We start from the raw sequence: 24,133 nt of genomic DNA on the forward strand, positions 1-24,133 counted from the left end.
AGGAAGGAAGCTTCCCACCATCATGGTCTAACTTCCTCCGCTGATGCCGGGTATGCGGAGGAGTTCGATCACGAGGTGGTGGCATATTTTGTGCCCTCATCGCCTCCATGAGTACTGCCAGCGCTCTTGCCACCTCTTCCGAGCTGGGCCCCGTCAAAGGGGTCCTCGGCCGAGTGTGGGAATGAGGGCGCGCAGCCGATGGTTGGATTTGGGACACTGAATATGTCCTATGATCGGACTCACCCCTGCTAGACTGAGAGTGACCCGGCCTATAATGAGAGTCATGAATTACGGGAGATAGGGAATCCTCCTTGTATGATCCTCCCCCCGAGCCGGCACCCTTGGGAGAGTTCCGGTCCGGCGAGGGTGATGGTGTAGGGGTTTTAGGCTTTTCGCCCGCTCCTTGACGGAGGCTTTTGCTCTTGCGGTTCTTAGCCATTGCTGCTAAGATAATTGCAAGATGATCTTGGTTAGGAATTTGGCTTAAAGATTTTTGAAAGTCTTCCCCACAGACGGCGCCAAATTGTTTCGGGTGAAAACAATGGGACCTTGCCGAAGGTCCGCTGAAATGGAGAAGGCTGGATTCGGTCCAAGTTATGTTGGGCCGAAGGTTTCCTGCACAGTAAACACACGTAAACTAGCCTCGGGGGTGTTGCCGAGGAAGGCCCCTCCGATGCTAAAGTCAGTACAATGTGTAAGAAGAGGACACTATGCAAGAGAGTTTGTTGCTTGAGGCTTTTATGGAATATATCAGAATATATGAATGAGCATATGAATCTATGAATGAATCAGAATGAATCATCCATGAATGTATCAGTATGATGGCTTTTATACCTCATCATACATGGAGAGGTTGGGCCTTAGCCCAATTGGCTTGCTTTGTGGGCTGACCTTTGACTTTAGCACAATTGGAGAGTTGAACCTTGACCTTGGGCTTTTAATTGGATCATTTAGTGCTTAGGCCCAATTGGACACAAATATTGTTATAAAATGGTCGATCATTTTGGGACTAAAATTAGGCCAAAAGGGTCGAGCTTTTGGGTACGGAGGGAGTACATGATTAATTGATTAATTAAAAGCAAAATTTCTTATGTTCTTTAAGAATTATCCAAGAAATCTAGGAAGGGATAAGAAATAAAAAAACTACTCATATTAATTAACTAATAACTACAAAATATTTCGTGATAACTACTAACACTATTACTAACACTATTTAATAACTACTCATATTAATTAACTAATAACTACTCATATTAATTAACTAATTACCAAAAGTTCAAACTCATGGTTCTTTCAAAAAAAAAGTTCAAACTCATGGTTGAAGTATAGAGTATTCAACAATTCACACGATAACCATTGATTTTTACAACTATTATATTCTTGGGCTTTGACCATCAGGTTAATGGGCTCAATGGGCTCTCCTGTGTAAGGGGCGTGATAGAGTATAAAATATATTCCTCAACTTCAACCATGAGTTTGAACTTTGGTCCACTAACACTATTTAATTTCTTCTTTATCTTCTAGCTAATTAATTTATGTAATAGGGTGGCTGTGATGTTTGTTTTTCATGCAGGAAAGAGTATAAAATATATTCCTGAACTTCAACCATGAGTTTGAACTTTGGTCCACTAACACTATTTAATTTCTTCTTTATCTTCTAGCTAATTAATTAATTTATGTAATAGGGTGACTGTGATGTTTGTTTTTCATGCAGGAAAGTGTGAAGAAAATCAGAAAAATTTGTAAAAAAATGAAATCAATTGCAGTAATTGGTGGTGGAATAAGTGGATTAGGAGCAGCATATGAGCTTGCTAATGCAGGAGTTAAAGTGGTGTTGTACGAGAAGGAAGACTACTTGGGTGGCCATGCTAAAACCGTTAATGTTGATTGCATTTTTCTTGACCTTGGTTTCATGGTTTTCAACCGGGTACATTATCATTTCTATTATTGCATAACGCCACTTAAAGTGTGATTTTATCATGCATTTATAAATAACAACATAGAATAATATACTTCTTATGTTATAGTAATATTGCAACAACTCACTGCACTTTTGCACTACATATCACGCTTGTTTGACCACATATTATGATTTATACGTAACGTAAAATATAGTCATGTAGAATCTTGTTAATATCAATAGTAGATGTTTAACATATAAAATGTGTTTTGGAATGCGTAATTTTATCCTTATTGTAATATTTGTGGAATAGAGGAAGTATACATATTTTTACACATTAGCGTATAACCCCAAGGCTCATCAAGTCAATAAGAAAGAAAGGTTGATCATGTGCACATTATTTTTCTAACTTAGGCTACTATTTGTTTATTATGTATGTTCTTTCTAATACGCTATAGTTTATAGGACAATTCATTGAATCTCATTTATCATACTTTTACGGTTTATTTAGTCTTTCTTTTTTTAATTATTTGTTTTATAGCCTACCATCAATGACAATGATACGCTGATCCACTCTCAAGTCTCAAAGATTAGGGTCAAATAGCAAACTGGTTTACAAAACTCCCCTCTTTCAATTCAACATACCCTCTACATTGTTTTTGACAAAAAACAAGGATGACACTAAGAATAATTCTAAAATTACACATTTTTTTAAAATTTTTTTATCCCTCTTCTCACGTATTACTATAAACTAGATAGTGTCAACATAAATATAAGGCAATAATAGTCAACCATGCTTAGTTTTTAAAATTAATACAGAAAAGTTTTTTAAAATATAGTATTCTTTACATAAATATAAGGCAATAATAGTCAACCTATTAATAAAAAACGAAATTTGTTAATCGATTAATTTAATGTATGTAGAAATATGTGCATAACAATAAATAATTAGATAATAATGCTCGTAGAATAATTAATACATGTAAAAGTAATTAAACTAAAAAAAAATGAGTATTTTTTGTGAATTGCTATACACCGCCGTCTAAAATGATCACCACCGCCTAATGGACAACCATGTCCTTACTACTACACCACCCCCTATCCTCCTCGGCAACCCACCATCCCTTCTAATCGACGACAACCACCACCACTCTGACAGGCAAGACGACAACCCATCACATCACCCTCTCTATATATAACGACCCACTACATCCCCCTCTATGATGACCCACCACTTTCCCTCACCGCGCGGGAAGGTGGCAAATTTTTTTTAATTTCCGGCAATCGCGATAACCAGATGCCAAAACCGGTTACCGTGCGGGGATTCCAGAACCAAAAATCGATTATTATGCACGGTCTGGTTTTGGGCTCCAGTTACCGCGCATGGTACCCGGTTTTGGGCTTCGATTACCGTGGAGTTGGTAAGCAGTTTCCATGGTAACCCGAGCCCAAAACCGATTATCGTGGCCAGTAATTGGTTTTGGGCTTTCGGTTGGTATGGTTGCCGAAAATAAAAAAATGCCACCACCTTCTCCTCGATGAATGGAGGTGGTGGGTCGTCATTGAGGGGATTGTGGTGGTCGTCGCCGGTTAGGGTGGTGGTGGTGGTCGTCGCCGATTAGGGTGGTGGTGTCAATGTGTTGGTGATTGGAGATAAGATAATAGTGAAATACTAAGGACATAGTTGTCCATTCATAATAAATATCGTAGGTTTTGATCATTTTTGTTGGAGGCATTCACAATAAATCTAGTAGTTACAAAAAATGAAAAGAGTTTAGGAGGGAAAATGACTAACTCATGATTAGTCACACTGATTTTTCAACAAATAATTCTCTCCGTCAAAAAAAAAAACAAACGTAAAACTAAAATAATTATAGGGTTTGGAAATGCAATCGTATTTCTTTACTTGGCAACACTCAAAAATAATGTGGAAATGCAATCACACCCAAGGGCCAAGGTACTCGATTGTTGATACATTTTTCTTAATTATGCAATTGCACCCTTATTTTATTGGAATTTTTCTTTGATAGAATTTGTACTTGATGTCTGATTGATATTTGCATTCTACAATAGTAATTTAAGTATTATCTGTTGTTGAAATTGTATTTTCACTTTCTTACTTGATTTTAAGATGACTAGTTATTTTAGTTTAGTAGAAGAATAGAAGATAGATACCAGGAAATTGAACACTTTAACAAGGCTAGTAAATGATGAAGTTGGTATTTTTGATGAAAAAGTGAAATTGGGAGATGAAAGAATTAAGAAGAGGTTAGATGAAATTAGGGGTGAAAGTTTGGTTTTCGGTTTGGTTTTTTGCCCAAACCGAAACCGAACCACTCTATTTCGGTTTCTAGATTTTAGAAACCACACCGCACCGCTTTACTTTAGAAACCGAACCAAACCAAACCATATTTATTTCGGTTTCATAAAAAAAAAATCGAACCAAACCGAATTTTCATATCAAGCACCATAAACATCAAATTTGCAAAAAAAAAACCAAACCATTCAAAACTGGATCAAACAAACCAAACCAAACCAATCCATACAAACATAATTAAACAAGTTTTAACCTTATCTCACCACCCCTAACCCAAATCCGCAAACAAATAATCTCGAAATAATTAAGATAAAACCAAAATTGGAATAAAAAGCACCGAAATATCAGAAAAAATTGGACATACATTAGAAGTTCAGCATAAATTAGTAGAAAAAAATTACTCAAACCAAATTAAAAGAAAGAAAAAGAGGACATACCTCACATTCCATCAAAAAAAACATTGAATTTGGGTTTTAAAGGTCAAATTCGACCATGAAAACTCTAGATCTAGAGTTTTCATGGTCGAATTTGACATGAAAACCTTGAATTTAGTTGATGGTGGTCGTAGATGGTGAAGGGGGCGAATTTGAAAGCGAATTCGTTTGTGTTCGTTAATGGTGGCGAGGAGAAAGACAAGAAAAAGGAAAAGATAAGAGGAGAGGAGAGAGAATGGGCTATGGCGCCATGGTGGAATCCGCAAGAGAGATGAGGAAAGGAGAGAGAAAGGGTGGAGAGAGAGAGGCTGAGTGATTAGGGCTTTTTTTGTTTTTTTGTATTATATACCTAAGGCATTTCAGAGTTGGGCTAGGGTTTGATTGGATTGGGCTTATATTTCGGTTTTGTTCGGTTTTTCATTTTTGCAAACCGAAACCGAACCACACACCGAATTTTTTTTAATTTTAAAACCGAAACCGAACCACTTAAAAAAAAAAACCGAACCAAATTTCTTATTCAGTTCGGTTTTCGGTTTGGTTCGGTTTTAAACCGAGTTTGTTTCACCCCTAGATGAAATGAGAGGGATAGGTTATAGCCTTATAGGTGTATCCCATGTAGGAAAGAAGACATGAATGTATTCAAATGCTATCGTTGTTTCTTTTTTAGTCACAATAAAAGAATGTTTTATGTCTCACACATAATAACCCTTTTATCGCAACTATAAAGAAACGAAGATAGTAATTAAAAGGGATATGAAAACTCAAGGGAAGGACATGTGAAATTCAATAGATCTTATACTTCGTATATGGTAGACAGACATATTGTTGCTCCAATTAAATGCCCGATAGACATTTGCACAAGAATTTACGCGAGTGGATAGGAATAAATGAGTGTTGAACCCAAGTCGAGAGAAACCATTGACAAAATATTTATTTTGAAGGAAAAGGACAAGTAAATTGGAAAAGAAGTCTCAATTTAGCACATTTTGGCAAAACTATAAATAAATCAACAATTATGTCTAGTCAGTATTATATTTTCGTAATTATATTGACTCACATGGGGTCTATTGTTTAAGTAAAATGCTATGTTACTCAAACTCTTTGATTTACCTCACGTGTCCGTGTCGACACGACTCGTGTCGGACACCGACACCGACACTTGGACACTTCATTTTTAACTAAAAACACAACTTTTTTCAAGAAAATGGGCGAGTCCGATGCTTGGACACCCGTGTCTGATTTGAAACTTCATCCGAGTCCAAGTAACATAGGTAAAATGTGGTTGATTTATTTACAGTTTTGATAAACAGATTTTATCTATTAAGGTGATTAACTTGTATTTTCTCTAAATTTAAACATCACAATTAGAATAATAGGGCAAATAAATTGAAACATTCGAGATAGAATAATGGGGCAAGTAAATTGAAATGTGGAATATTATAAATATAAATAAAAAATGTAAGTATGATAATGAATTTATATATAATGTCGAGTATTATTGTTCTTTTTTTTTTTTTTTTTTTTTTTTGGGGGGGGGGGGAAGTGGGGCCCACACAACCCATCCTATCACACGAGAAAACTGTGGCTGGGAATGCCCGAGGATGTGCTCGATCCCGGGTCGAGACCACGGAACGTGAGTGTAGCTCCACTGAGTTATTCACTCACTGCACGTCGAGTATTACTACCTCCGTTACAGGTTATGTACAACGATTGGACATTTTTCCTCTCTACTTTATGTCATATCGTTGCACAAAATCTGTAACGGAGGTAGTATATTCAGTGGAGCAACTACAATATGATTTTGTAAGGTTTTCATTTTTGGTGCATGCAAACTTATCAGCAATTACCCCCTTATAAAAATTATCATGTAACCAAAGGATTAGAAGTCTTTTCATGTTAATGATTAGGGATGGTCATAGTAAACTATACAAAGCCACATTATTATCAGATGTTGTAGGGGAAGTTTACCTTGAAGAATTGCCCATGTATAAAATGTGGAATCTCAATGTATGCGGATTGGAGTATAGTTGGACTTTTACGGCTTTGGATGCCATATATGAAGAAAGATATGTAGTACACTTCATATATCGGAGTATTATCTACCATTCAGGCCAATTCAGTTCAGTTCAGTATGCTTATATAGTTATATTCAGTAAGATTGATTTAGGTGTACTTAATGATTTTGTTGGTATGGAGTACTGCTTTTGTGGACTAACTCAAAATAAAAGTATATATGTACAATATAAGTCCTCCACTCTTCTCCTAACTATGAAAATTTCATATTGCTTGACAGGTTTCATATCCAAATGTGGCAGAGCTTTTCGATGGTCTTGGTATCGAGGTGGAAGCCTCTGAAATGTCATTTTCTGTGAGCTCAGATGAAGGCCAAGGATGTGAGTGGGGAAGCCGAAATGGGCTGAGAAGTTATCTTGCACAGTTAAGTAATGCAGTGAAGCCAAAATTTTGGAAAATGCTCCAAGAAATTAAGAAATTCAAAGATGATGTGATCATGTAAGACCTTCATGTTGCTGAAACCTTTTCCTTTCTTGTTGTGACATAATTGCTTTTATCTTATCATGCTGTCGAAATATAAAATTGTTGTATGATTGTTTATGTAGTATTCTTTACGTTTGTTGCTCTGATGATGGTTATTATCTCATCACTCCTTCCTTCTTCATGAAGGTACCTTGAAGTTCTTGAAAATAATCCAGATATGGATTGTACTGAAACCCTTGGCCATTTCATCAAGTCGAGGAGCTACTCTGAGTTGTTCCAAAAAGCTTATCTGGTGAGATTGCCAAAGTTTTTTTTCAGATGGTTTAGTGCTCTAGTCAGGGTTATAACTTTCAAAGGAGCTGAGTTGAGTAGTGGAGATCAAACTTGAACCGAGGCTAGCTTTTATCTCCTTTACAATCTTAAATTTGTAAAAATAATAGAAAGTTTGGAAGGATATATTTTAAATCTGACCTCTGCGTTAAGATAGCATTCATTTCGAGAAGCATAATATTATGATTAATGCTGCAAAATGTACTGAATTGTGTGATCAAGTTCAGGTTGTTAAGGAGTCAAGCACTACTGTTTTCAGCTCAACTTGATATTTGTTGAGCTAAAAAGCTGAAAATTAATCTTGTTTGTGTTTTACCTTGTTTCAAGCAAGAGCTTATGTTAAATTTTTCTTTGTAGATTCCCATGTGTGCTTCCATCTGGTCTTGCCCATCAGAGAGAGTGATGGATTTATCTGCCTTTTCGGCCCTTTCCTTTTGTCGCAACCATCACTTACTTCAGGTGGATATCATTGACAGTTTTTTTTTTGCTTTTTTCTGTCTTTTGGTCGTGTTTAATCCCACTGATTAAGTAAACATTGGTATTGGCAGTTATCTGGCGGTCCACAATGGCTTACTATGAGAGGACGCTCACAGCAATATGTGAATAAGGTATTAATTACTTTTTATTCTATGGAGGCAAAACATTTCTTAATGGCAGGATATTTTGCAATGCTTTTGAAGCAATAGTCATTTCGTTCCCTGCTAGTTTATTGATTTCTTTTTTGTCACGTCCTTAGTAAGTTGTGATATCTGTTGTAGCTAAGAGAGGAGCTGGAAGTTAGGGGAACTCAAATAAGAACCAGTTGTGAAGTGCAGTTTTGTTTCAACAAGTGATAAAGGTTAGTAGTTGTATTTATGTATTTTTGTTTATGATTGGAACATGATTCTTATAGTTGTCTTTTCTTGTACTTTAAAATATTTGTTTTTTCTTAATTCTCAGCAATGGATTAAGTCCATGGTAGACAATTAGAAATTTTTTGCATGCAAGTGGTTGATATAAATTATTGCATACGGATGCAATGCTAGTATGAATGATATTGAATTCAAGATTTTACAATTTGAGAAAGAAATGCTTGTATGAAGCGTATTGAATATTGAAATCAAGCCGCTACAATTTGTAGGCACCATTTTATTAGTACATTGGTCATTGACTGAATATGAACTAAGCTTCAAATATTATGCAAAGGTTAGAGAGTCTCTTTAGCCTTATATGTGTTACAATGGTTTTTTAAATGAACCAACCCATCCCCTTCATGTATAACCAACATCCTGCTCCTAGAGTCCTAGTTGGCAGTTCTAAATAAGCTTAAAACATGTAGAATCATACTGTCTTTCATGGAAAGTTGGAAGCAAGTTGAGGTATGTAGTTGAAGCAAAGCGAATGCAATCAAACATTTTTGTGAAGATGTAGTTTTTATACCTCATTGACCAAAATTACAACATTTTTGGGAAGAAAATTTTAGATTTATCCCTCTCCATTTTCAGGATTGAGGTCCCACAGTATTAATACTGAATAGCATATCACTGCATTTGCAGGGTGTACTTTGTTCTGTGAGCAGGGGCGGACTTGGCCTTGTGCCTGGTGGGTCAAATGACTCACCAGGGCCCAAAAAAATTTCTAAGTCTTTTTTTTTTTTTTAAAAAAAAAAAAAAATTATTAGTTTGTTAATTTTAGTCTTGTCAATTTTAAGCTTGTTAAATGTTAGTTAGTATTGTAATCTTGTCAATTTTCTATTTGGATGATCTTTGTAAGTAATTTTTTTTGGGAATTTTGGTAAATTTTTTTTTTTTTACATATTTGGTTATCGATTGTGAGTTTGTGACTCACCGGTCAGAAATTCCTGGGTCCGCCACTGTCTGTGAGGATGGTTCAAAAGATTTATACGATGGATGCATTATAGCTGTTCCTGCTCCTGATGCCATAAGGATGTTAGGAAAAGACGTGACACATGATGAAATGAGAATACTCGGTGCTTTTCAATATGTTTACAGGTGTGGATTTCTTTTTTAAGTTTAGATGGTGCATTAGTTGGTGTCTGCATATTCATTGAACTTGTTTGACACGATTGGTTCTATGTGTATTAGGCTGTGCCCTTGCACCCATTGTTAATTTGCACCTTCAATATTTGTATATGTGTGAGAATTGTTGATTGTTTTCATGTTTTAAAAAACTTGATTACTTTCATAACCTATTTCTCACTTTAGAATCTCTCTCCTGATGATGTGTGCAACTTATGATGTACCATGCTCTGTACACTTAAGCTGTGCATATATTATCTTGTATTATGATTTATGATGACACTTGAGAAGAGTTGCTTACAATTTCCCTAAGTTATTATTATGCTTCACGTCTCTGTTGTTAGCTGTCTTTTTGATATTTGTAGGATGAATATGCTGATTTTATTTATGCAATTTCCTAATAATTAATATGAAATTTTCAACTCTTGATTGGCAGTGATGTATACCTTCATCAGGACAAAAAATTCATGCCCCGAAATCCAGCAGCATGGAGTGCACTAAATTTTCAGGGGAGCACATTGACATACTGGCTTAATGTGCTGCAGGTGTGTGCTGATTCTCCTTGTTATCAGATGACATTGTGTCATTGATGTTTTGAAGCTCTCTTGTGTGCATCGGATATTTGACAATGGTTTACTGTTGTATGCTTGTATATATGATATGTGTGTTGACTTTCTAGCATTTTAAATTGAAGATACAACTGCTACAGCTGTTGTTTATTGTCAAACAAAGTCCAATGGTGCTGTATACTGTTTTCGTAATATAAGCATGGCTGGTATTATAACTAGCTCTAAAGCACCGCACATCTTCAGTCAGTGCTCTGAGGTGGATTTTGTGCTGGTGTCACTCATAATCTCATATCTCTCAATGTGTACCTTGTTTGATTTTTTGTGCTTTGTTCATGCAGAATATTTCTGAGATAAATCCGCCTTTTCTTCTGACTTTAAATCCAACTCATCCACCAGAAAACATTCTGCTTAAGAGCTCCAGTGGTTTTCTTGTACCTTCTGTTGGTACAATGAAGGCCTCAATTGAGCTTGGTAATATTCAAGGAAAGCGAGGAATTTGGTTCTGTGGAGCATCTCATGGTATGTTTGATTAAAATAGTTTGATATACATTCATAGATTATACATTCACATTTATCTTCAATAATCAAGTAATCTTGGTACAGGGGTGAGGCTGCAAATTTGAATTATCATTTGGTCTGAGAGTTATGTTTCTAAAAATATTAGCTTCCAATGCCATGCTTGGATTTTTATACTAGTAGCTATTACTAAAAGAACATACAGTTGCTAAAATGCTAACTATCACTGCTTCTCAGAGTCACTTTACTGTAATTTTCTTTTTCTTATTCTCAGGCTGCGATTTCCACGAGGATGGATTGAAGGTACACAATTTTGTTTATACTGATCCAGAATCCAGACTATTACCACAACAGAATAGTAGAACCATTTTTTCATTCTGAAGATACTCTCTGAGTGTATTTTCTATTAAATGAGTTTATAATGCCGCGGATGGGTGTGTATCTATCTGTCAGGCTGGGTTAATTGCTGCCAATGCTGTTCTTAAAAGGAACTACACTCCAGTTGCAAACCCTAAAAACATGGTGTTTTCTTGGACAGAAGCTATAGCCCGCAGTTATATATCCAGATTCCTACAGCGTTTTATCCATGCTGGCTGTTTAATGTAAGTCCTATCTCTTTGAGCATGCATGAGATCTGTGACCTGTGTAAAATACTCGCTTTGTCCATAGAAATATTACAATTAGACCTTTACGCACTGTTTTTTTAGGATAAACTATGACCTTTTTTCTGATGATATGCTGTTATTGGCCCAAGCAATGCCCCAAGTCAATGCATGTTATGCAAATTGCCCTATTAGTAAGGAGTCTCTTACTGGTCATAGGTATATCAGTTTTTGGTATAAGATGCTATGGTAGAATTGGCCTGGAAAGAGTCTATAATTAAGTATATTATAGTATATTATACTGCATTGGTGGATGTCAGATAATGAAAGGCATTAAAATTGAAGAAGATGCATTCTCCTATCTGTTGGGTGTGCTGCTGTCTCCCTGCTTCATTTGATCTTTAGTGTTGAGACTGATATATGTCATTATTTTATGTTCGGCCTCTGCATTCCCTGCTCCCCTCATGTCTAGCTGTTGAACTATACAGCCCCAATATACATGAGTTGAAAAGCATTGTATTTCATTTTTCTTTTGGTGAAATTATTTGTTAGTCTGCTTATCCTTTTTCTCTTTTGTAATTGTGGCAGTCTGTTGGAGGATGGAGGCACCGTTCTGAAATTTGAGGGTTTGGACAAAAGATGTACTTGGAAAACTGCAATAAGAGCGCACAGCCCTCAGTTTTACTGGAAGGTGTTTCTCCTTGACTAACATATTCTCTCAAGTCAAGTGTATCAACCTTATCTGATACAATTGGAATTCATCTTTTTTTTTTTCCTCAGGTTGCCATAGAGGCTGACTTGGGTCTGGCAGATGCATTCATTAACGGAGACATCTCGATTGTTGACCAAAATGAAGGTCTCCTGAATCTTTTCAGGGTAATAGAAAGTTTTGTACTGCCTTCAGATACTAATAAGTTATTCTTATATGTATTTCCTTGGCACATTCCAATGTAATTTTTAGTTGTAATATTTCATTCTTATATGATTTTTATAAGTTCTTATGCAGATCTTTCTTGCCAACCTATATCTATATGCTCCTGCGTCAAAGGATGAGAAAAATAGGTTTGTTCTTGCTTGTAGGACCTATTTGAATGTTACATTGTCATCCTTCACCAACCCATCAGTTATTTGTTGTTTATTTGAATCCTTTGTTTCTTCCAGCCTTGAATTCAAGGGTTGGTGGACACCAATGTTTTTTACGGCTGGGATAGCCTCTGCAAAATATTTCTACCAGCATTTATCCAGACAAAACTCGGTTACTCTAGCTCGTAGTAATATTGCTCGCCATTATGATTTGGTATGACAGTTGATTTACTAGTTTTGTTGAGTTCTCATATCTTCTTGAGTATATGTATGTGCATTAGGTACGTAGTCAATGTACGTAGTATATAAGTTTTTTTGACATCATCTTTACGTTAATCACAGAGTAATGACATGTTTTCCCTCTTTTTGGACGACACAATGACGTATTCTTGTGCTATCTTCAAGGTCAGAGTTAAGGCTTTTATAACTCAATACTGTATGCTACTAACTTAAAAATAGAATTTTTGTTGCAATATTTTTACTTCAAATCTTTTATCCCATAATAGTCAGAAAACGAAGACTTAAGGGTTGCACAGCTTAGAAAACTCCACCTTCTGATCGAAAAGGTGAGCATTCTCCAGTTCATTCTACTTTTTATCAAATTATACTTACATTCAGGCTCACATATCTCATTTGAGTATAATGTAGGCTAGAGTAGAGAAACACCATGAGGTACTTGACATTGGTTGTGGTTGGGGTAGCCTTGCTATTGAAATTGTGAAGAAAACTGGATGCCGATACACAGGCATCACTCTAGCTGAGGAGCAACTGAAACTAGCAGAACAAAGGGTGAAGGAGGCTGGCTTAGAGGTATCATAAAAGCATTATCAGAATTTATGTGTGTTTGAAAATTTTTAGAGTAGAAGACACATGTTGAATGGATGAGTAAACCTCACTTCATGCATTGTGTTGAGTGGGACAAATAAGGCATCCATTTACATTTAGAAACTTCTTGTGTCATTGTTATTTTCATTCTTCATTACCTGATACTATTATTATGCTACTTAATAAGCTGTATAATTGTGGGCTGGCAGGATCACATAAGGCTTCTTCTCTGTGATTATCGTCAGTTGCCAGCCTCCCACAAATTTGACAGAATAATATCTTGGTGAGACCCTCTTGCTGATTTTTTATTTAAATAACTCGCTAACTATGATCTGACCGTTGCTCTTGTGTTTGAATCAGTGGGATGCTAGAACATGTAGGAGATAAATACTATGAGGATTTTTTCCGGCATTGTGAATCCTTGTTGGCAGAAAATGGGCTTCTTGTCCTTCAGGTAAATGGCTGTGTAATTGGAAAATGGTGTTTCAGGAACAACTGATGTCTGCTAGACTGTGTTTTTCATAACTCACATGATTGGATCATGTATGTCACATAGTACCACCGTTTAATTTGGCTGATTATTCGTGTGAAGTAAGGTTCACAATTCATTGCTCATCGCTGTAAAAATTGTGGTGAAGTTGGGTTTGGTAGGAGATCTAATCAGGCAGAAACATATATTTATTGGAACATATGAGACTTGCATCATCTCTAGGGTATAAGTAGTGTCAAAATATAAAAGATTTTGGCCATGCTTATAATTATATCCTGTCGGCTGAGTTATGCTCTAATCGCTTCTTCGATCTTCAGACCATATCTATACCAGATGAAAGATATGATGGGCATAAAAGAAGCTCAGATTTCATGAGAGAATACATTTTCCCAGGAGGATGCCTTCCTTCTCTGAGCCGATTAACATCAGCAATGATTGCTACATCTAGCCTTTGGTAAGTGCAACATCATTGATTAATTGTTTAAAGGTAGCTGTTTATATTTTTGATAGCCAATGATATCTATCTTCTGGATATAATCAACTGCTCCATTTTGCAGCGTGGAACATGTGGAGAATATCGGGGTGCATTATGGACAAACACTCAGATGCTGGAGGAAAAATTTTCTGGAAAATCAGAGGTTAGACTTGTTTCCATATTATTCACCACAGATGCATTTCATCTTCATATTATTCAAGGAATATTCACTGCATCTTTTGTAATATGTTACCCCATTTTGCATTGAAGCTGCATTCACTATTCTAAAAGGAAACTAAGAAGTCTCTAAATCTGACCGTCAAGTAAACCACCTGAAAATTCTCTTAACTTTCCGTGGATACTATTATTTTATACGTTGTGCCAATGCTATATATGTGGTGCTCCGCTTCAAGGTGACAACCTAACATTCCTTGTGTACTCGCTGCACCCGGGTCAATCACACTGGTTGTGACCTACCTGCTGCTACCTAAAACCAAATACTAATGCTGCATTTGCTTTTTAATTACAACATAGACTACGTTTTAAATATAGTTCTGGAAACTTCATATAGGTAGTCTACTTTGGATTGACTGTTCTCTGCTAAAAAAAAATTCTGTACTGTTTTTCATATTCTTCTAGCAAAATCCACTTGGATTTGATGAGAAGTTCATCCGAGCATGGGAATACTACTTTGACTATATGGCATCCATGTTTAAGACCCGAACTCTTGGGGATTACCAGGTAATTCTCGCTGAAAATTTTCATACCTCTCTTAAATGTCTTGTTAGCATAGGAATTTGTCTCGTGTGTAAATAATAGTTCTTGGTTAAACACAATAATCTAAGTACAGCACAAAACAAGAAATGAAACAGTTAATATGTGACTAAGTGAATGTGTGTGTGTGTGTATATCAGAGACGCTTACTAGCTTTACTCTGATCTGTTATAAGTAGACGTGATGAAATAACTGGAGATCTCCATTTATTGATGCAGATTGTTTTCTCGCGCCAAGGAAATATTGTTGCGTTTAGTGATCCTTATGCGAGCATACCCTCCTCTCATTCTTTTCCATAGAAACAAATACTGGTGAACCTGTCTTCTTTGGTCCAGGATTATTCGAAAGTTGGTAAATTGATGCACTCAGGTTCTTTGTTGATTCTTGCCATTGTATGAGTGTTTGGGTGCTTTGAAACCTGCAGTGCAGTGGTTGTTTTATCTTTAAATTCAGATGGCTTGTATAATTTTACTAATCCCCTTAGTTATGTGTCGTGTACTCCTTGCTTATATACGGATTCCCCTTTAGCCCTAGCCTGTTTTGGCTGGTGCTTCGAAATTTTCAGCAGTACTTCGTATATGTTTTAACTTTTAGAAGGTTTGTATAATAAATTTATGTGGCTCGGCCGCTCGGCTCGGACTATGCCCTGATTGTTACCTTGAGTACTATTTATACCTAGTCTTATTATACACGCATATATCATCCCCTCTTTTCATATTTTAATATTTTCCGTGGTATCTATAAGACGGTTTTTGTGGAAATATATATATCTACCGGGAGCTAGGACTCTTCTTCCTTAACTTCTCCCATCAATCTTCAAATTTAAAACTATTAAAGGACTAATTCAACCAAAAGATTAAGCTAATGTTTGAAGCCTAAGAATATGTTTTATATTCTATTACAGAAATGTGGATGAAGCATGGGCCCTTTGCTTATAATGTGCGAAATATTTCATTTGAAACTTGGGAGTGGATGAGATTTGAACTCATAACTTTTGATACCATGTTAAAGGATCAATTCAGCCAATGTTCGAAGCTCAAAATATGTTTTATATCCTATTAAAAACTACTACGTACATAAAATTTCAATACAACTAGATTTGCTTTTGCATAAGTTTCATGTGATAAACTTGATGTTTTAATACTTAGGGCCTGTTCTCATATGATTATTTTCAGTTCAGCTCTAATAAGTTCAGTTCAGTTCAGCTCCTAATTTCCTTCTCTTATATAATATTCAGTTCAGTTTAGTTCAGCTCTAATTAGTTCAGTTTTGTTCAGCCGTGTTCAGCCAATGAGAACATACCCTTAGAGTTTGTCACTCTTTTAAAACTAATCATTTAAATGAATCAAAGGATAACATTAACTTAAACTCATATTAGAGCCATTCTAAGATGGTCCATGCAAAGACAACTTAGCTTTATTATAAAGTCATGCTTCATGTTCATGGGTCATTGTAGATTGTGTTCATTGAATGATTCCCGACCAAAAATCGAGATGAGATTCTAAGAATCATTAAAACATTATTATTTATTAGTACTCGTATTATCAAGTAAAATGTCCAAAAATTCACTCAATCTATTTGTTGACTTATTCATCATGCCAGATGAGTTGAAAAGATCAAGTAATTATGGAAAATTGAACATCTACTAATATATAGTGACATAGTGTACAGTTTATATCTTGATTTTTGTATAATAATTAGTATTTGTTTCTTTATCAAATATGAATGTTTTTTTTTTTTTTTTTGAAACATAATGAATATTAGTATATAATTCCCTCAAAAAAATAAAAGTAAAAGAATAACAATATTATGCTAATGTTATACATTTGTAATCTAATATTTCAAAAGCTTTTGAAGATTTTAAGTTAGCTTTGATTAATTAGGATTCGAACTAGTTACTTTTATTAATCGTTAATTCATTATGATATCCTATAATAAAAATATAGCACTAGAATGAATAACAATATTATGCTAATGTTAATGGATCACAAAATACATTAATTAAAAGGCAATTGGATCAACTTAATGCTTTTGAAAAACAATACATATTTATATGATTCTGTAAAAATAGGCTATAATTCTCTTGGAAAGTTATTAACCAAGATTCACGTTTACGTAATCACACCTCTTAAGTATACATTTGTTGTCGTCTACTCTATTTATAAGTTTTAATATCACATATTGTTAGCTTGGAATCTAATGATTTGTTTTAGACTACTTTTATCCCGTTCAAAAAAAAAAAAAAAAAAAAAAAAAAAAAAAAAAAAAAAACTTTTATTACAAGTTACGTATGTAGAATACATTGTTAGTATCATCACCAACTCATATACGTAGTATATAGATGTCTTTCCTGCTTCAACAATCATTTACTCAATACAAGAAGCTAACTATTTCGATCCCGATAGACTAGTGTACTACATACTTCAATTAAGTTGGTTGGTTAAGTCTTGGGTGTGGTATTTAAAATATGAGATCAAATCTCGTCTATATCATTATTCTTCTGAATTTTCTTACAATCAAAATAGTATACGTAGTATATATGGTGTAGTACTCCGTACTTGATTAGTTTATTTTTAATAATTGCACTTTTTTATTGCGGTTAAACTTAGGGTATGTTCACATTATTAAATTGAGCTGAAATGAAATAAATTGAATTGATTAAAACTGCACTGAACTGAACTGAAATTAAGCTGAGCTGAACTGAACAGACCCTTAAATTGATAATGCTGTGAAAATAAATCTAAACCCATGTGACAAAAAAATGAAACAATGTTAGATTGAAATAAATTTATGCGAGTGGTTCCATGATTGGTGATAGACGGCTCTCAGCCCCCTAGTGGTCCAACTGTAGATCACCGTTAGTTAGGTGAGGAATATAATGCACCCTCCCCACAATAATTATTCACATTTTTAAATAATTTGAATATTGACTCCAAATATAAATCTCCATATTTTCAAATTCAGATACATGGTTAGATTTGCAATAATAAAATATTTGTAGTAGTCATAAATTCAAATATCATTCTGAGGTTGATGTGGTCGAATAATTAGCTAATTTGGTGAAATTCGCGAGATTTGTTCTTTTCTATCAGATTTAATGCACCATACACCCTAATCTCTAATCAAATTGAGCAACTAATGTGGTAAAATAATTAGTTGATTAAACTACGAGTATTTGTTAGTTTTTTCACACATTTGTGCAAAATAAAATGTTAAAAAAAACACGATGTGGATTATATTATACAAAAGTTGAAGGATATCCCATGAAAAAACCGTAAATCCTATCTTCCTTCTTTATCTTGTGAATGAAACATACAGTACCTTTTAAGGACAAAGGTTGAAATAGAGAGATAAAATGGAAGGCATGAGAATATGAAAAAGGTTAAGTAATGATTCTGCAGTACAATGACACCAATTCACAAAGGGGAAACATAAGATTACCTGGGATTCCACTAAACTAGGAACAACAACAACAACAACAACAACAACAGAATATTATGTTCAAAATTAATGCACTTTTTAATGGAGACAACAAGAAAAAGCTCATTGTTTAAAAGTCAGACAACACACTTAGAAAAAGCCAAATCTGACAACTCAAAAACATTCAATAGTATTTATTAGTGCTAATAATTTGAATATAAATAATAATTATATAAATTTTAAAAAAATATATAATAGTCTGTTTCACTAAACATTAACAGCTCTGTATCACCTAACATCATGAAAGATGATTTACAAACAGTCATGAGTTTAATGATAATTACAAATAAATGCCAAAAAGAAAAAAGAAAAATAAAGAGAAAGAAAAAGAAAAAGAAAATAAAAACAAAAAGAACATTAACATGTAAATATTAATGTAAAATACACAGCATTGCACTTTTTTCTTGATACTTTCTGTCACCACTACCAAAAATTTGCTTACACAAGAATGAAGAAATGAAGCTGTACACTAATATGCAGATTTTGTTTTTTTTTGTTTTTTTTTTTTTATGAGTAAAAATGCAAGAATGCAACAAGATGAATAATGAAATGAAAATATACTTTTGAACTTATTGGAAAGAATCTATGCTATTGGTGCTTGTGAAGAAGCAATGATGAAGATAGAAGAATCCCAACTCTTTCCCTTTTCCCTGCGCCGAGCAGGGATGATTATAAATATGAGGCCGATCCTTTGGAACTTAAGGTGGTAATGGAGGAAGAGAGAGAATTTGAATCGGAAGAGCTCTTGAGTTCAGGGCAAGGCTCGGGAGAGACACTCTTGGAAGATCCAACAACATCGGAACACACCCAAGCTGAAGTTGAGGTTGAAGCTGAATTCAAGGATAAGGAGATTTCTGACAAAGTAAACTCAAAAGGAGTATTTTCAATACCAGTGAAGCTACCAGCTACTGTAATATTTACCCCGACAACATTATTGATTGTAATTTGCTCCAAAATGGGCAGGGCACTTGGGTCATATTCTTCATCGGGGTGAGATTCATATTGACCGCTTGCAATAAATGCTGTGTGAATATTTTCCATTTCAACAGATGACACTTCTATGTTCTTTATGTATCCCCCTCGTCCTGGTGCAGTTCTGAAGACGATACCTGTGAATGAGTTTTTAATGTCCAGATGTTCAGCTAGAACATGAGAAATTCCACCAGACATCTCACTGCCAAATGCCACGGCAGAACCTGTTGATGCTTGAAGGTTGACTTGTTTGATATGCACACAAGTCGTCGGCCTATTATATTTTATACCATGCTCGTCCCAGCCGCTTTTGAGAGTGATGGCATCATAACCCATGCTTATGTTACAATTTTCAATACACATGTGATCTGAAGAATCTGAAAATACAATTTCAAAACAAGGATAACTCAGAATATGCAGCAAGATTATATGAGAAGGCAAATAACTGAAAGTGCGGTTGGGGTTTGGGGGTTGCAGATCAACACTGGCTTTCGATAGTGTGATGATGATAATGACAGTTCATTACCTTTCATAATAGCAAATCATTATTATCTATCAGGACATTTCAGACAAGTACAAACAGATTTACAAAGACGTACTAGAAGAAAATTGATGAGATCTCTACAGTGAGACCCCAGTGACTCCTACGTAAATCTGCACATACACCAGAACTATGAATAATCCACTAAACCTCAATATCTGGCTTCAGGAACAAGATTAATGCACAAATTCAAAGGCAATAAGGATTTAACTTGGATTTCTTGCTTACAGGCCCTTTCAGTGGAGCCGAAAGTTTCATGAACTCATTGTATCCTTTTGCCACAGTGCGTTTGCTCATTTCAATTAAGCATGAGTACACACAGTAGACAGCAGTTTCTTAAATGAGTTATAATGGATTAAACAAAGAGTTTGAGTTGACTGTTACAAAGGAGGTGGTTAGTCAGCTTGTGCTAAGTTGAAGATCTAATGGAAAAATCTCCTATGCAATCGAAAAAGTATACAAAATTAAACATCTATCTTTGAAAGAAGCGACACTAGCTGGATGAAGCTCAAATAAATTGAAACAATCTAAACAAGCAAACATATTTCTCACGAAGTATGTTAGGTTAGCATCCTATCCAAGTAGATGAGCAAACAAACAAAGCCAAGCAAACCCTTTCAAGCAGTTTAAAAAAAAAATTGAAAAAAAGGCCTGCAAGTACATGCTTTCCTTAAAACTTTAGATGTAGCAAAACCTGGTAAGGTTAGCAAGATGTTGTGTTGTGTCATGTTGCACCACAATGCTAGCAAGGCATAGGAAAATGCACAATACAAATGTCCTTATGTCAAGGACAATGACATATTCAAAATCATAGTCACGCATTAAACATGCTTTATACGATAACTGAGCGGTCTGAGTCAATTACACAATTAAGATTGCCCCATATAGTCACAAAGTGGCTCACTTGTCTAGCCATCCAATTTCTACATAAAGCTTAGGCAAAGCCATGTTTAGAATATAACTAATATGTATCCAATTGTCACAATAGGGGTCTTTGTTTATCTGCTATTTTAGTGGATTACTTTTAATATCAACCTTTATACATGTTAGCATTTGGATACAAGGATAAATCAAACATAACAATTTATTATACTGTCATATAATACCATATAAGAAATAGATTCTAACCTGGCACAATACCAATTGTATAAGGTGATGAAGGTGGTGAATAAGCTGATATATTTTGTACGAGTACATGACTGCATTCAATAAAAATAATGATAAGCAAAAACAAAAATTCAAACAAACATTTGTAAAGCAAGAATTTAGATTTTTACCTGCAGTAAACCGGATGAATGGTGTAGGCTGGTGCATTTAAAAATGTTAAGTTTGAAACTACAACCCCAACGGATTCCACAATCTCCACCAGATTAGGGCGACTATGATTTAATGTATGAGTGAGAAAACTATCCCACCAATACGATCCTTGACCATCAATAGTTCCATCATTACCTAATAAATTAAAGTTAATTAAATACATATTATAGTCAAAAGAGTAATAAAAAAATGTGTAATCAAATTTAGTAATATAAATATGTAATCAAATACAACTTACCGGTAATTACTACATCAGATAAATTATATCCGTTTATTAAACTTCGATATCTACTTCCCGGAACATCTATTCCACGACCATATGATGGCAATGGATCAGTTACTCCCCAATGATCTGGATTCTGCACACATTGAATTTACACAATATTAAACCATCTTTCATCATATTGTTAGCAATTATTAAGGTAGTTCTACTTAACAATCTCAATCAACCAATATATCTTAATAGCTAGATACCCCTTGGAATTAGTTTTGTTAAATAATAACACTATTATACAAAATTACTTGTTTATTTGAAAGTATTTTGAAAAATTGTTCTTATTCAAGGATATGATTTCAATAACTCAAAGATATAATGAATGCAACCTAAGCTAAGTAATTCCTATTCTAATCCTATCAACAAAACCAATGTACTTTGTAGAATAAATGCAAAGTGAGCAAAGTATATATATACAACACATAAGAGTACTATAGCTCAGCAAAGCAACTAAACCTGTGATCCAAGGATAATAGCATCCTTCTCTAAGAAAAGAGTGAGGTGGCTAGTAAGATTGAAACTCCCGGTGAGCCACTTCCCTGGTGGCACATATAATTGTGCGCCACCCTTATCAGCAAAAGAGTTGAGATAGAAAATGGCATTTTGAAACGCTCCCGTATTCAATGTTTTTCCATCTCCAACAGCGCCAAACTCGACAATGGATACACTGTGAGGTCTAGGGTCCAATTTGGGCTTGTGGCTGCATTGTTCTTTGCTATCATTACCGAGTACTACAATTGCATTGCTAAGCGCCGATAGCAGAAGCAATGCCACCTATAAAGGAACAGAAAAAATGATAAAATGTTAATTAAACCAACTTACAATCACTATCATATAGAATTACAGGAATCAACCCTCAAAAACAGAACCAATTGCATAATGCAGACCAGTAACCAAAGCATCCAAACTCGAAAATCCAGTAAAACTTCATTTAAAGAGCAAAGACAGAACGACTAATGAAATTAATGAATTAACAGTTTCAGCAAATCGAGTTTGACCAAGTCTGCCTCATGAATTTCCCAGACTGTCAGAAAAACCAAGAAAAAATAACACTCATTTACCAAATTCAGCAGCTTAAAATACTGTTACTACTTAAACACAAAACAAAGTACAAAGAAACTGATCCAAATGGTCATTTGAACCCCGCAAAATTACCAAATAAATCGAAATAAATCCCTAAAAAAACAAACAAACAGACAGCAATCAACTGAGACCATTAACAAGAAAACAGCAAAAAAAAACAACAGAAATTCCAATTACAAATTTACTGAACAAAAAAACAGAACAAATCTCAAAAAAATTGCAAAAATTCAAAATTGAATCACATAAAATTAAAGATCTCATCTATTCAACTCACAATTCAATCAATGTCATCAATCCAATGCAAGAAATACCCAGATCACGAAATCTGCTGATCAGCATTCTAAAACCCAATTAAAAGCAAAAATTTTGTGGGAAGGGGAAGAAATTTCCAATCACCCCACAAAAGAAAAAAACATACTTACTAGCATCTTCATGGAGTAGTGACACAGCTTCTGCAAATTTTGTGCAATGGAGAGGAGAGAGAAAATCGGTAGAAAGAGAAAAATTAGAGAGAGAAACAGTCTTCCTAAAAAAAACAACAATAGACGCACAACACAACCAATGACCTAACAACAGCTACAATAAAAATCTTGCTTCACAACAACAAGAAAAAAACCCTCAAAAAAAATAAAGATTTAATTTTTATTTACTATAAAAATGGCCCATTTTTGTAAAAAAATAATAAAGATTAAAACTTTATATATTTTTCTTATTACCCTTTTTTTGCCCCTCTATGATTATGGTTGATAAGTAGTGTTGATTATGTAAACGACAAAATAATCAATGGGGGCATCAAGAGTGACAGATGAAGAAGAAGAGGAAGAAGAAGAAGAGGGGGAGAGAGAAAGTAAGAAAAGAAATTCACTTGAAAAGGAAAATAAATAAATAAATAAATAAATAATGCAAATTAATAAGGACTATAGCTTATTTTTTAAACAAGGAATGCCAGCTCTCAATTGCATGTGTATGAGCATGAAATCTTTGAAAAATAACAAAGAATTTGTACTTGTAGACCCTCCAAATGAATTGAGTTTGGAAACTAAGCTTGCATTAGGGTTAATAATTAGGGTAAATGTCAATGTAGGGAATAAATGATGTTAATAATTACTCGAATGCTAATTAATAGTATTAATTGCGTTCTATGTTTGGGTTTTCCTGAATTTAAAAAGACGTTTATGACCGACAAAAATTTTTGTAACGACCCCCTCTCCCCCGCCATTCCTTCTCCCGCTTTTTCTCTTCTTTCATGCAAAGTAAGACTGAGTGGAGTGTGAAATCAGAGAAAAAGTTTTGTTCGTGTTAAATGTACTCCATATTTTTTATAATTATCAAGGTTGATGTAGCATGAGTAATTTTCCAATAAAAAATTAATATGAGTAGTAAGGAGAACATTTCGTGTGAAGCGAGCTCAACTCTCCTTTTCATTATGTGATTCATCCCTATGAAGATACAAGGTGTCAAATTGGGTTTTGGTTCCAGTTGAAACTAGTCATGTTTGAGTTATCTTAAAGTATTGTGCCCGTGCAAAGTAAATCTTTGATGAAGTCAACTTCTGGTTGGATCTTAGGGCATTTTCTCTTCAATTTAGTTCAATTCAGTTCGTTCAGCTGCTAATTTCCTTTTCTCCTAAACAATTC

General features: G+C 34.7%; 1 protein-coding gene and 1 pseudogene across 1 annotated transcript; one reads left to right on the plus strand and one right to left on the minus strand.

The window, feature by feature from the left end:
- The first annotated feature begins 1,299 nt into the window (after window positions 1–1,299).
- Window positions 1,300–15,526, plus strand: LOC110692768 (annotated as a pseudogene).
- A 3,123-nt stretch (window positions 15,527–18,649) lies between these two features.
- LOC110692775 (probable polygalacturonase) lies at window positions 18,650–23,385 on the minus strand. Its single transcript, XM_021869848.1, has 6 exons — window positions 22,919–23,385; window positions 21,870–22,187; window positions 21,378–21,498; window positions 21,100–21,274; window positions 20,951–21,021; window positions 18,650–19,658 (listed from the first exon to the last, which is right to left on the minus strand). The coding sequence occupies exons 1-6, from the start codon at window positions 22,928–22,930 to the stop codon at window positions 18,979–18,981; spliced, it is 1,377 nt and encodes a 458-aa protein (XP_021725540.1). The 5' UTR covers window positions 22,931–23,385; the 3' UTR covers window positions 18,650–18,978.
- Window positions 23,386–24,133: the final 748 nt, after the last annotated feature.

Source organism: Chenopodium quinoa, unplaced genomic scaffold (assembly GCF_001683475.1).
Source record: "Chenopodium quinoa cultivar QQ74 unplaced genomic scaffold, ASM168347v1, whole genome shotgun sequence".
In the NCBI taxonomy this organism is placed as follows: Eukaryota; Viridiplantae; Streptophyta; class Magnoliopsida; order Caryophyllales; family Amaranthaceae; genus Chenopodium; species Chenopodium quinoa.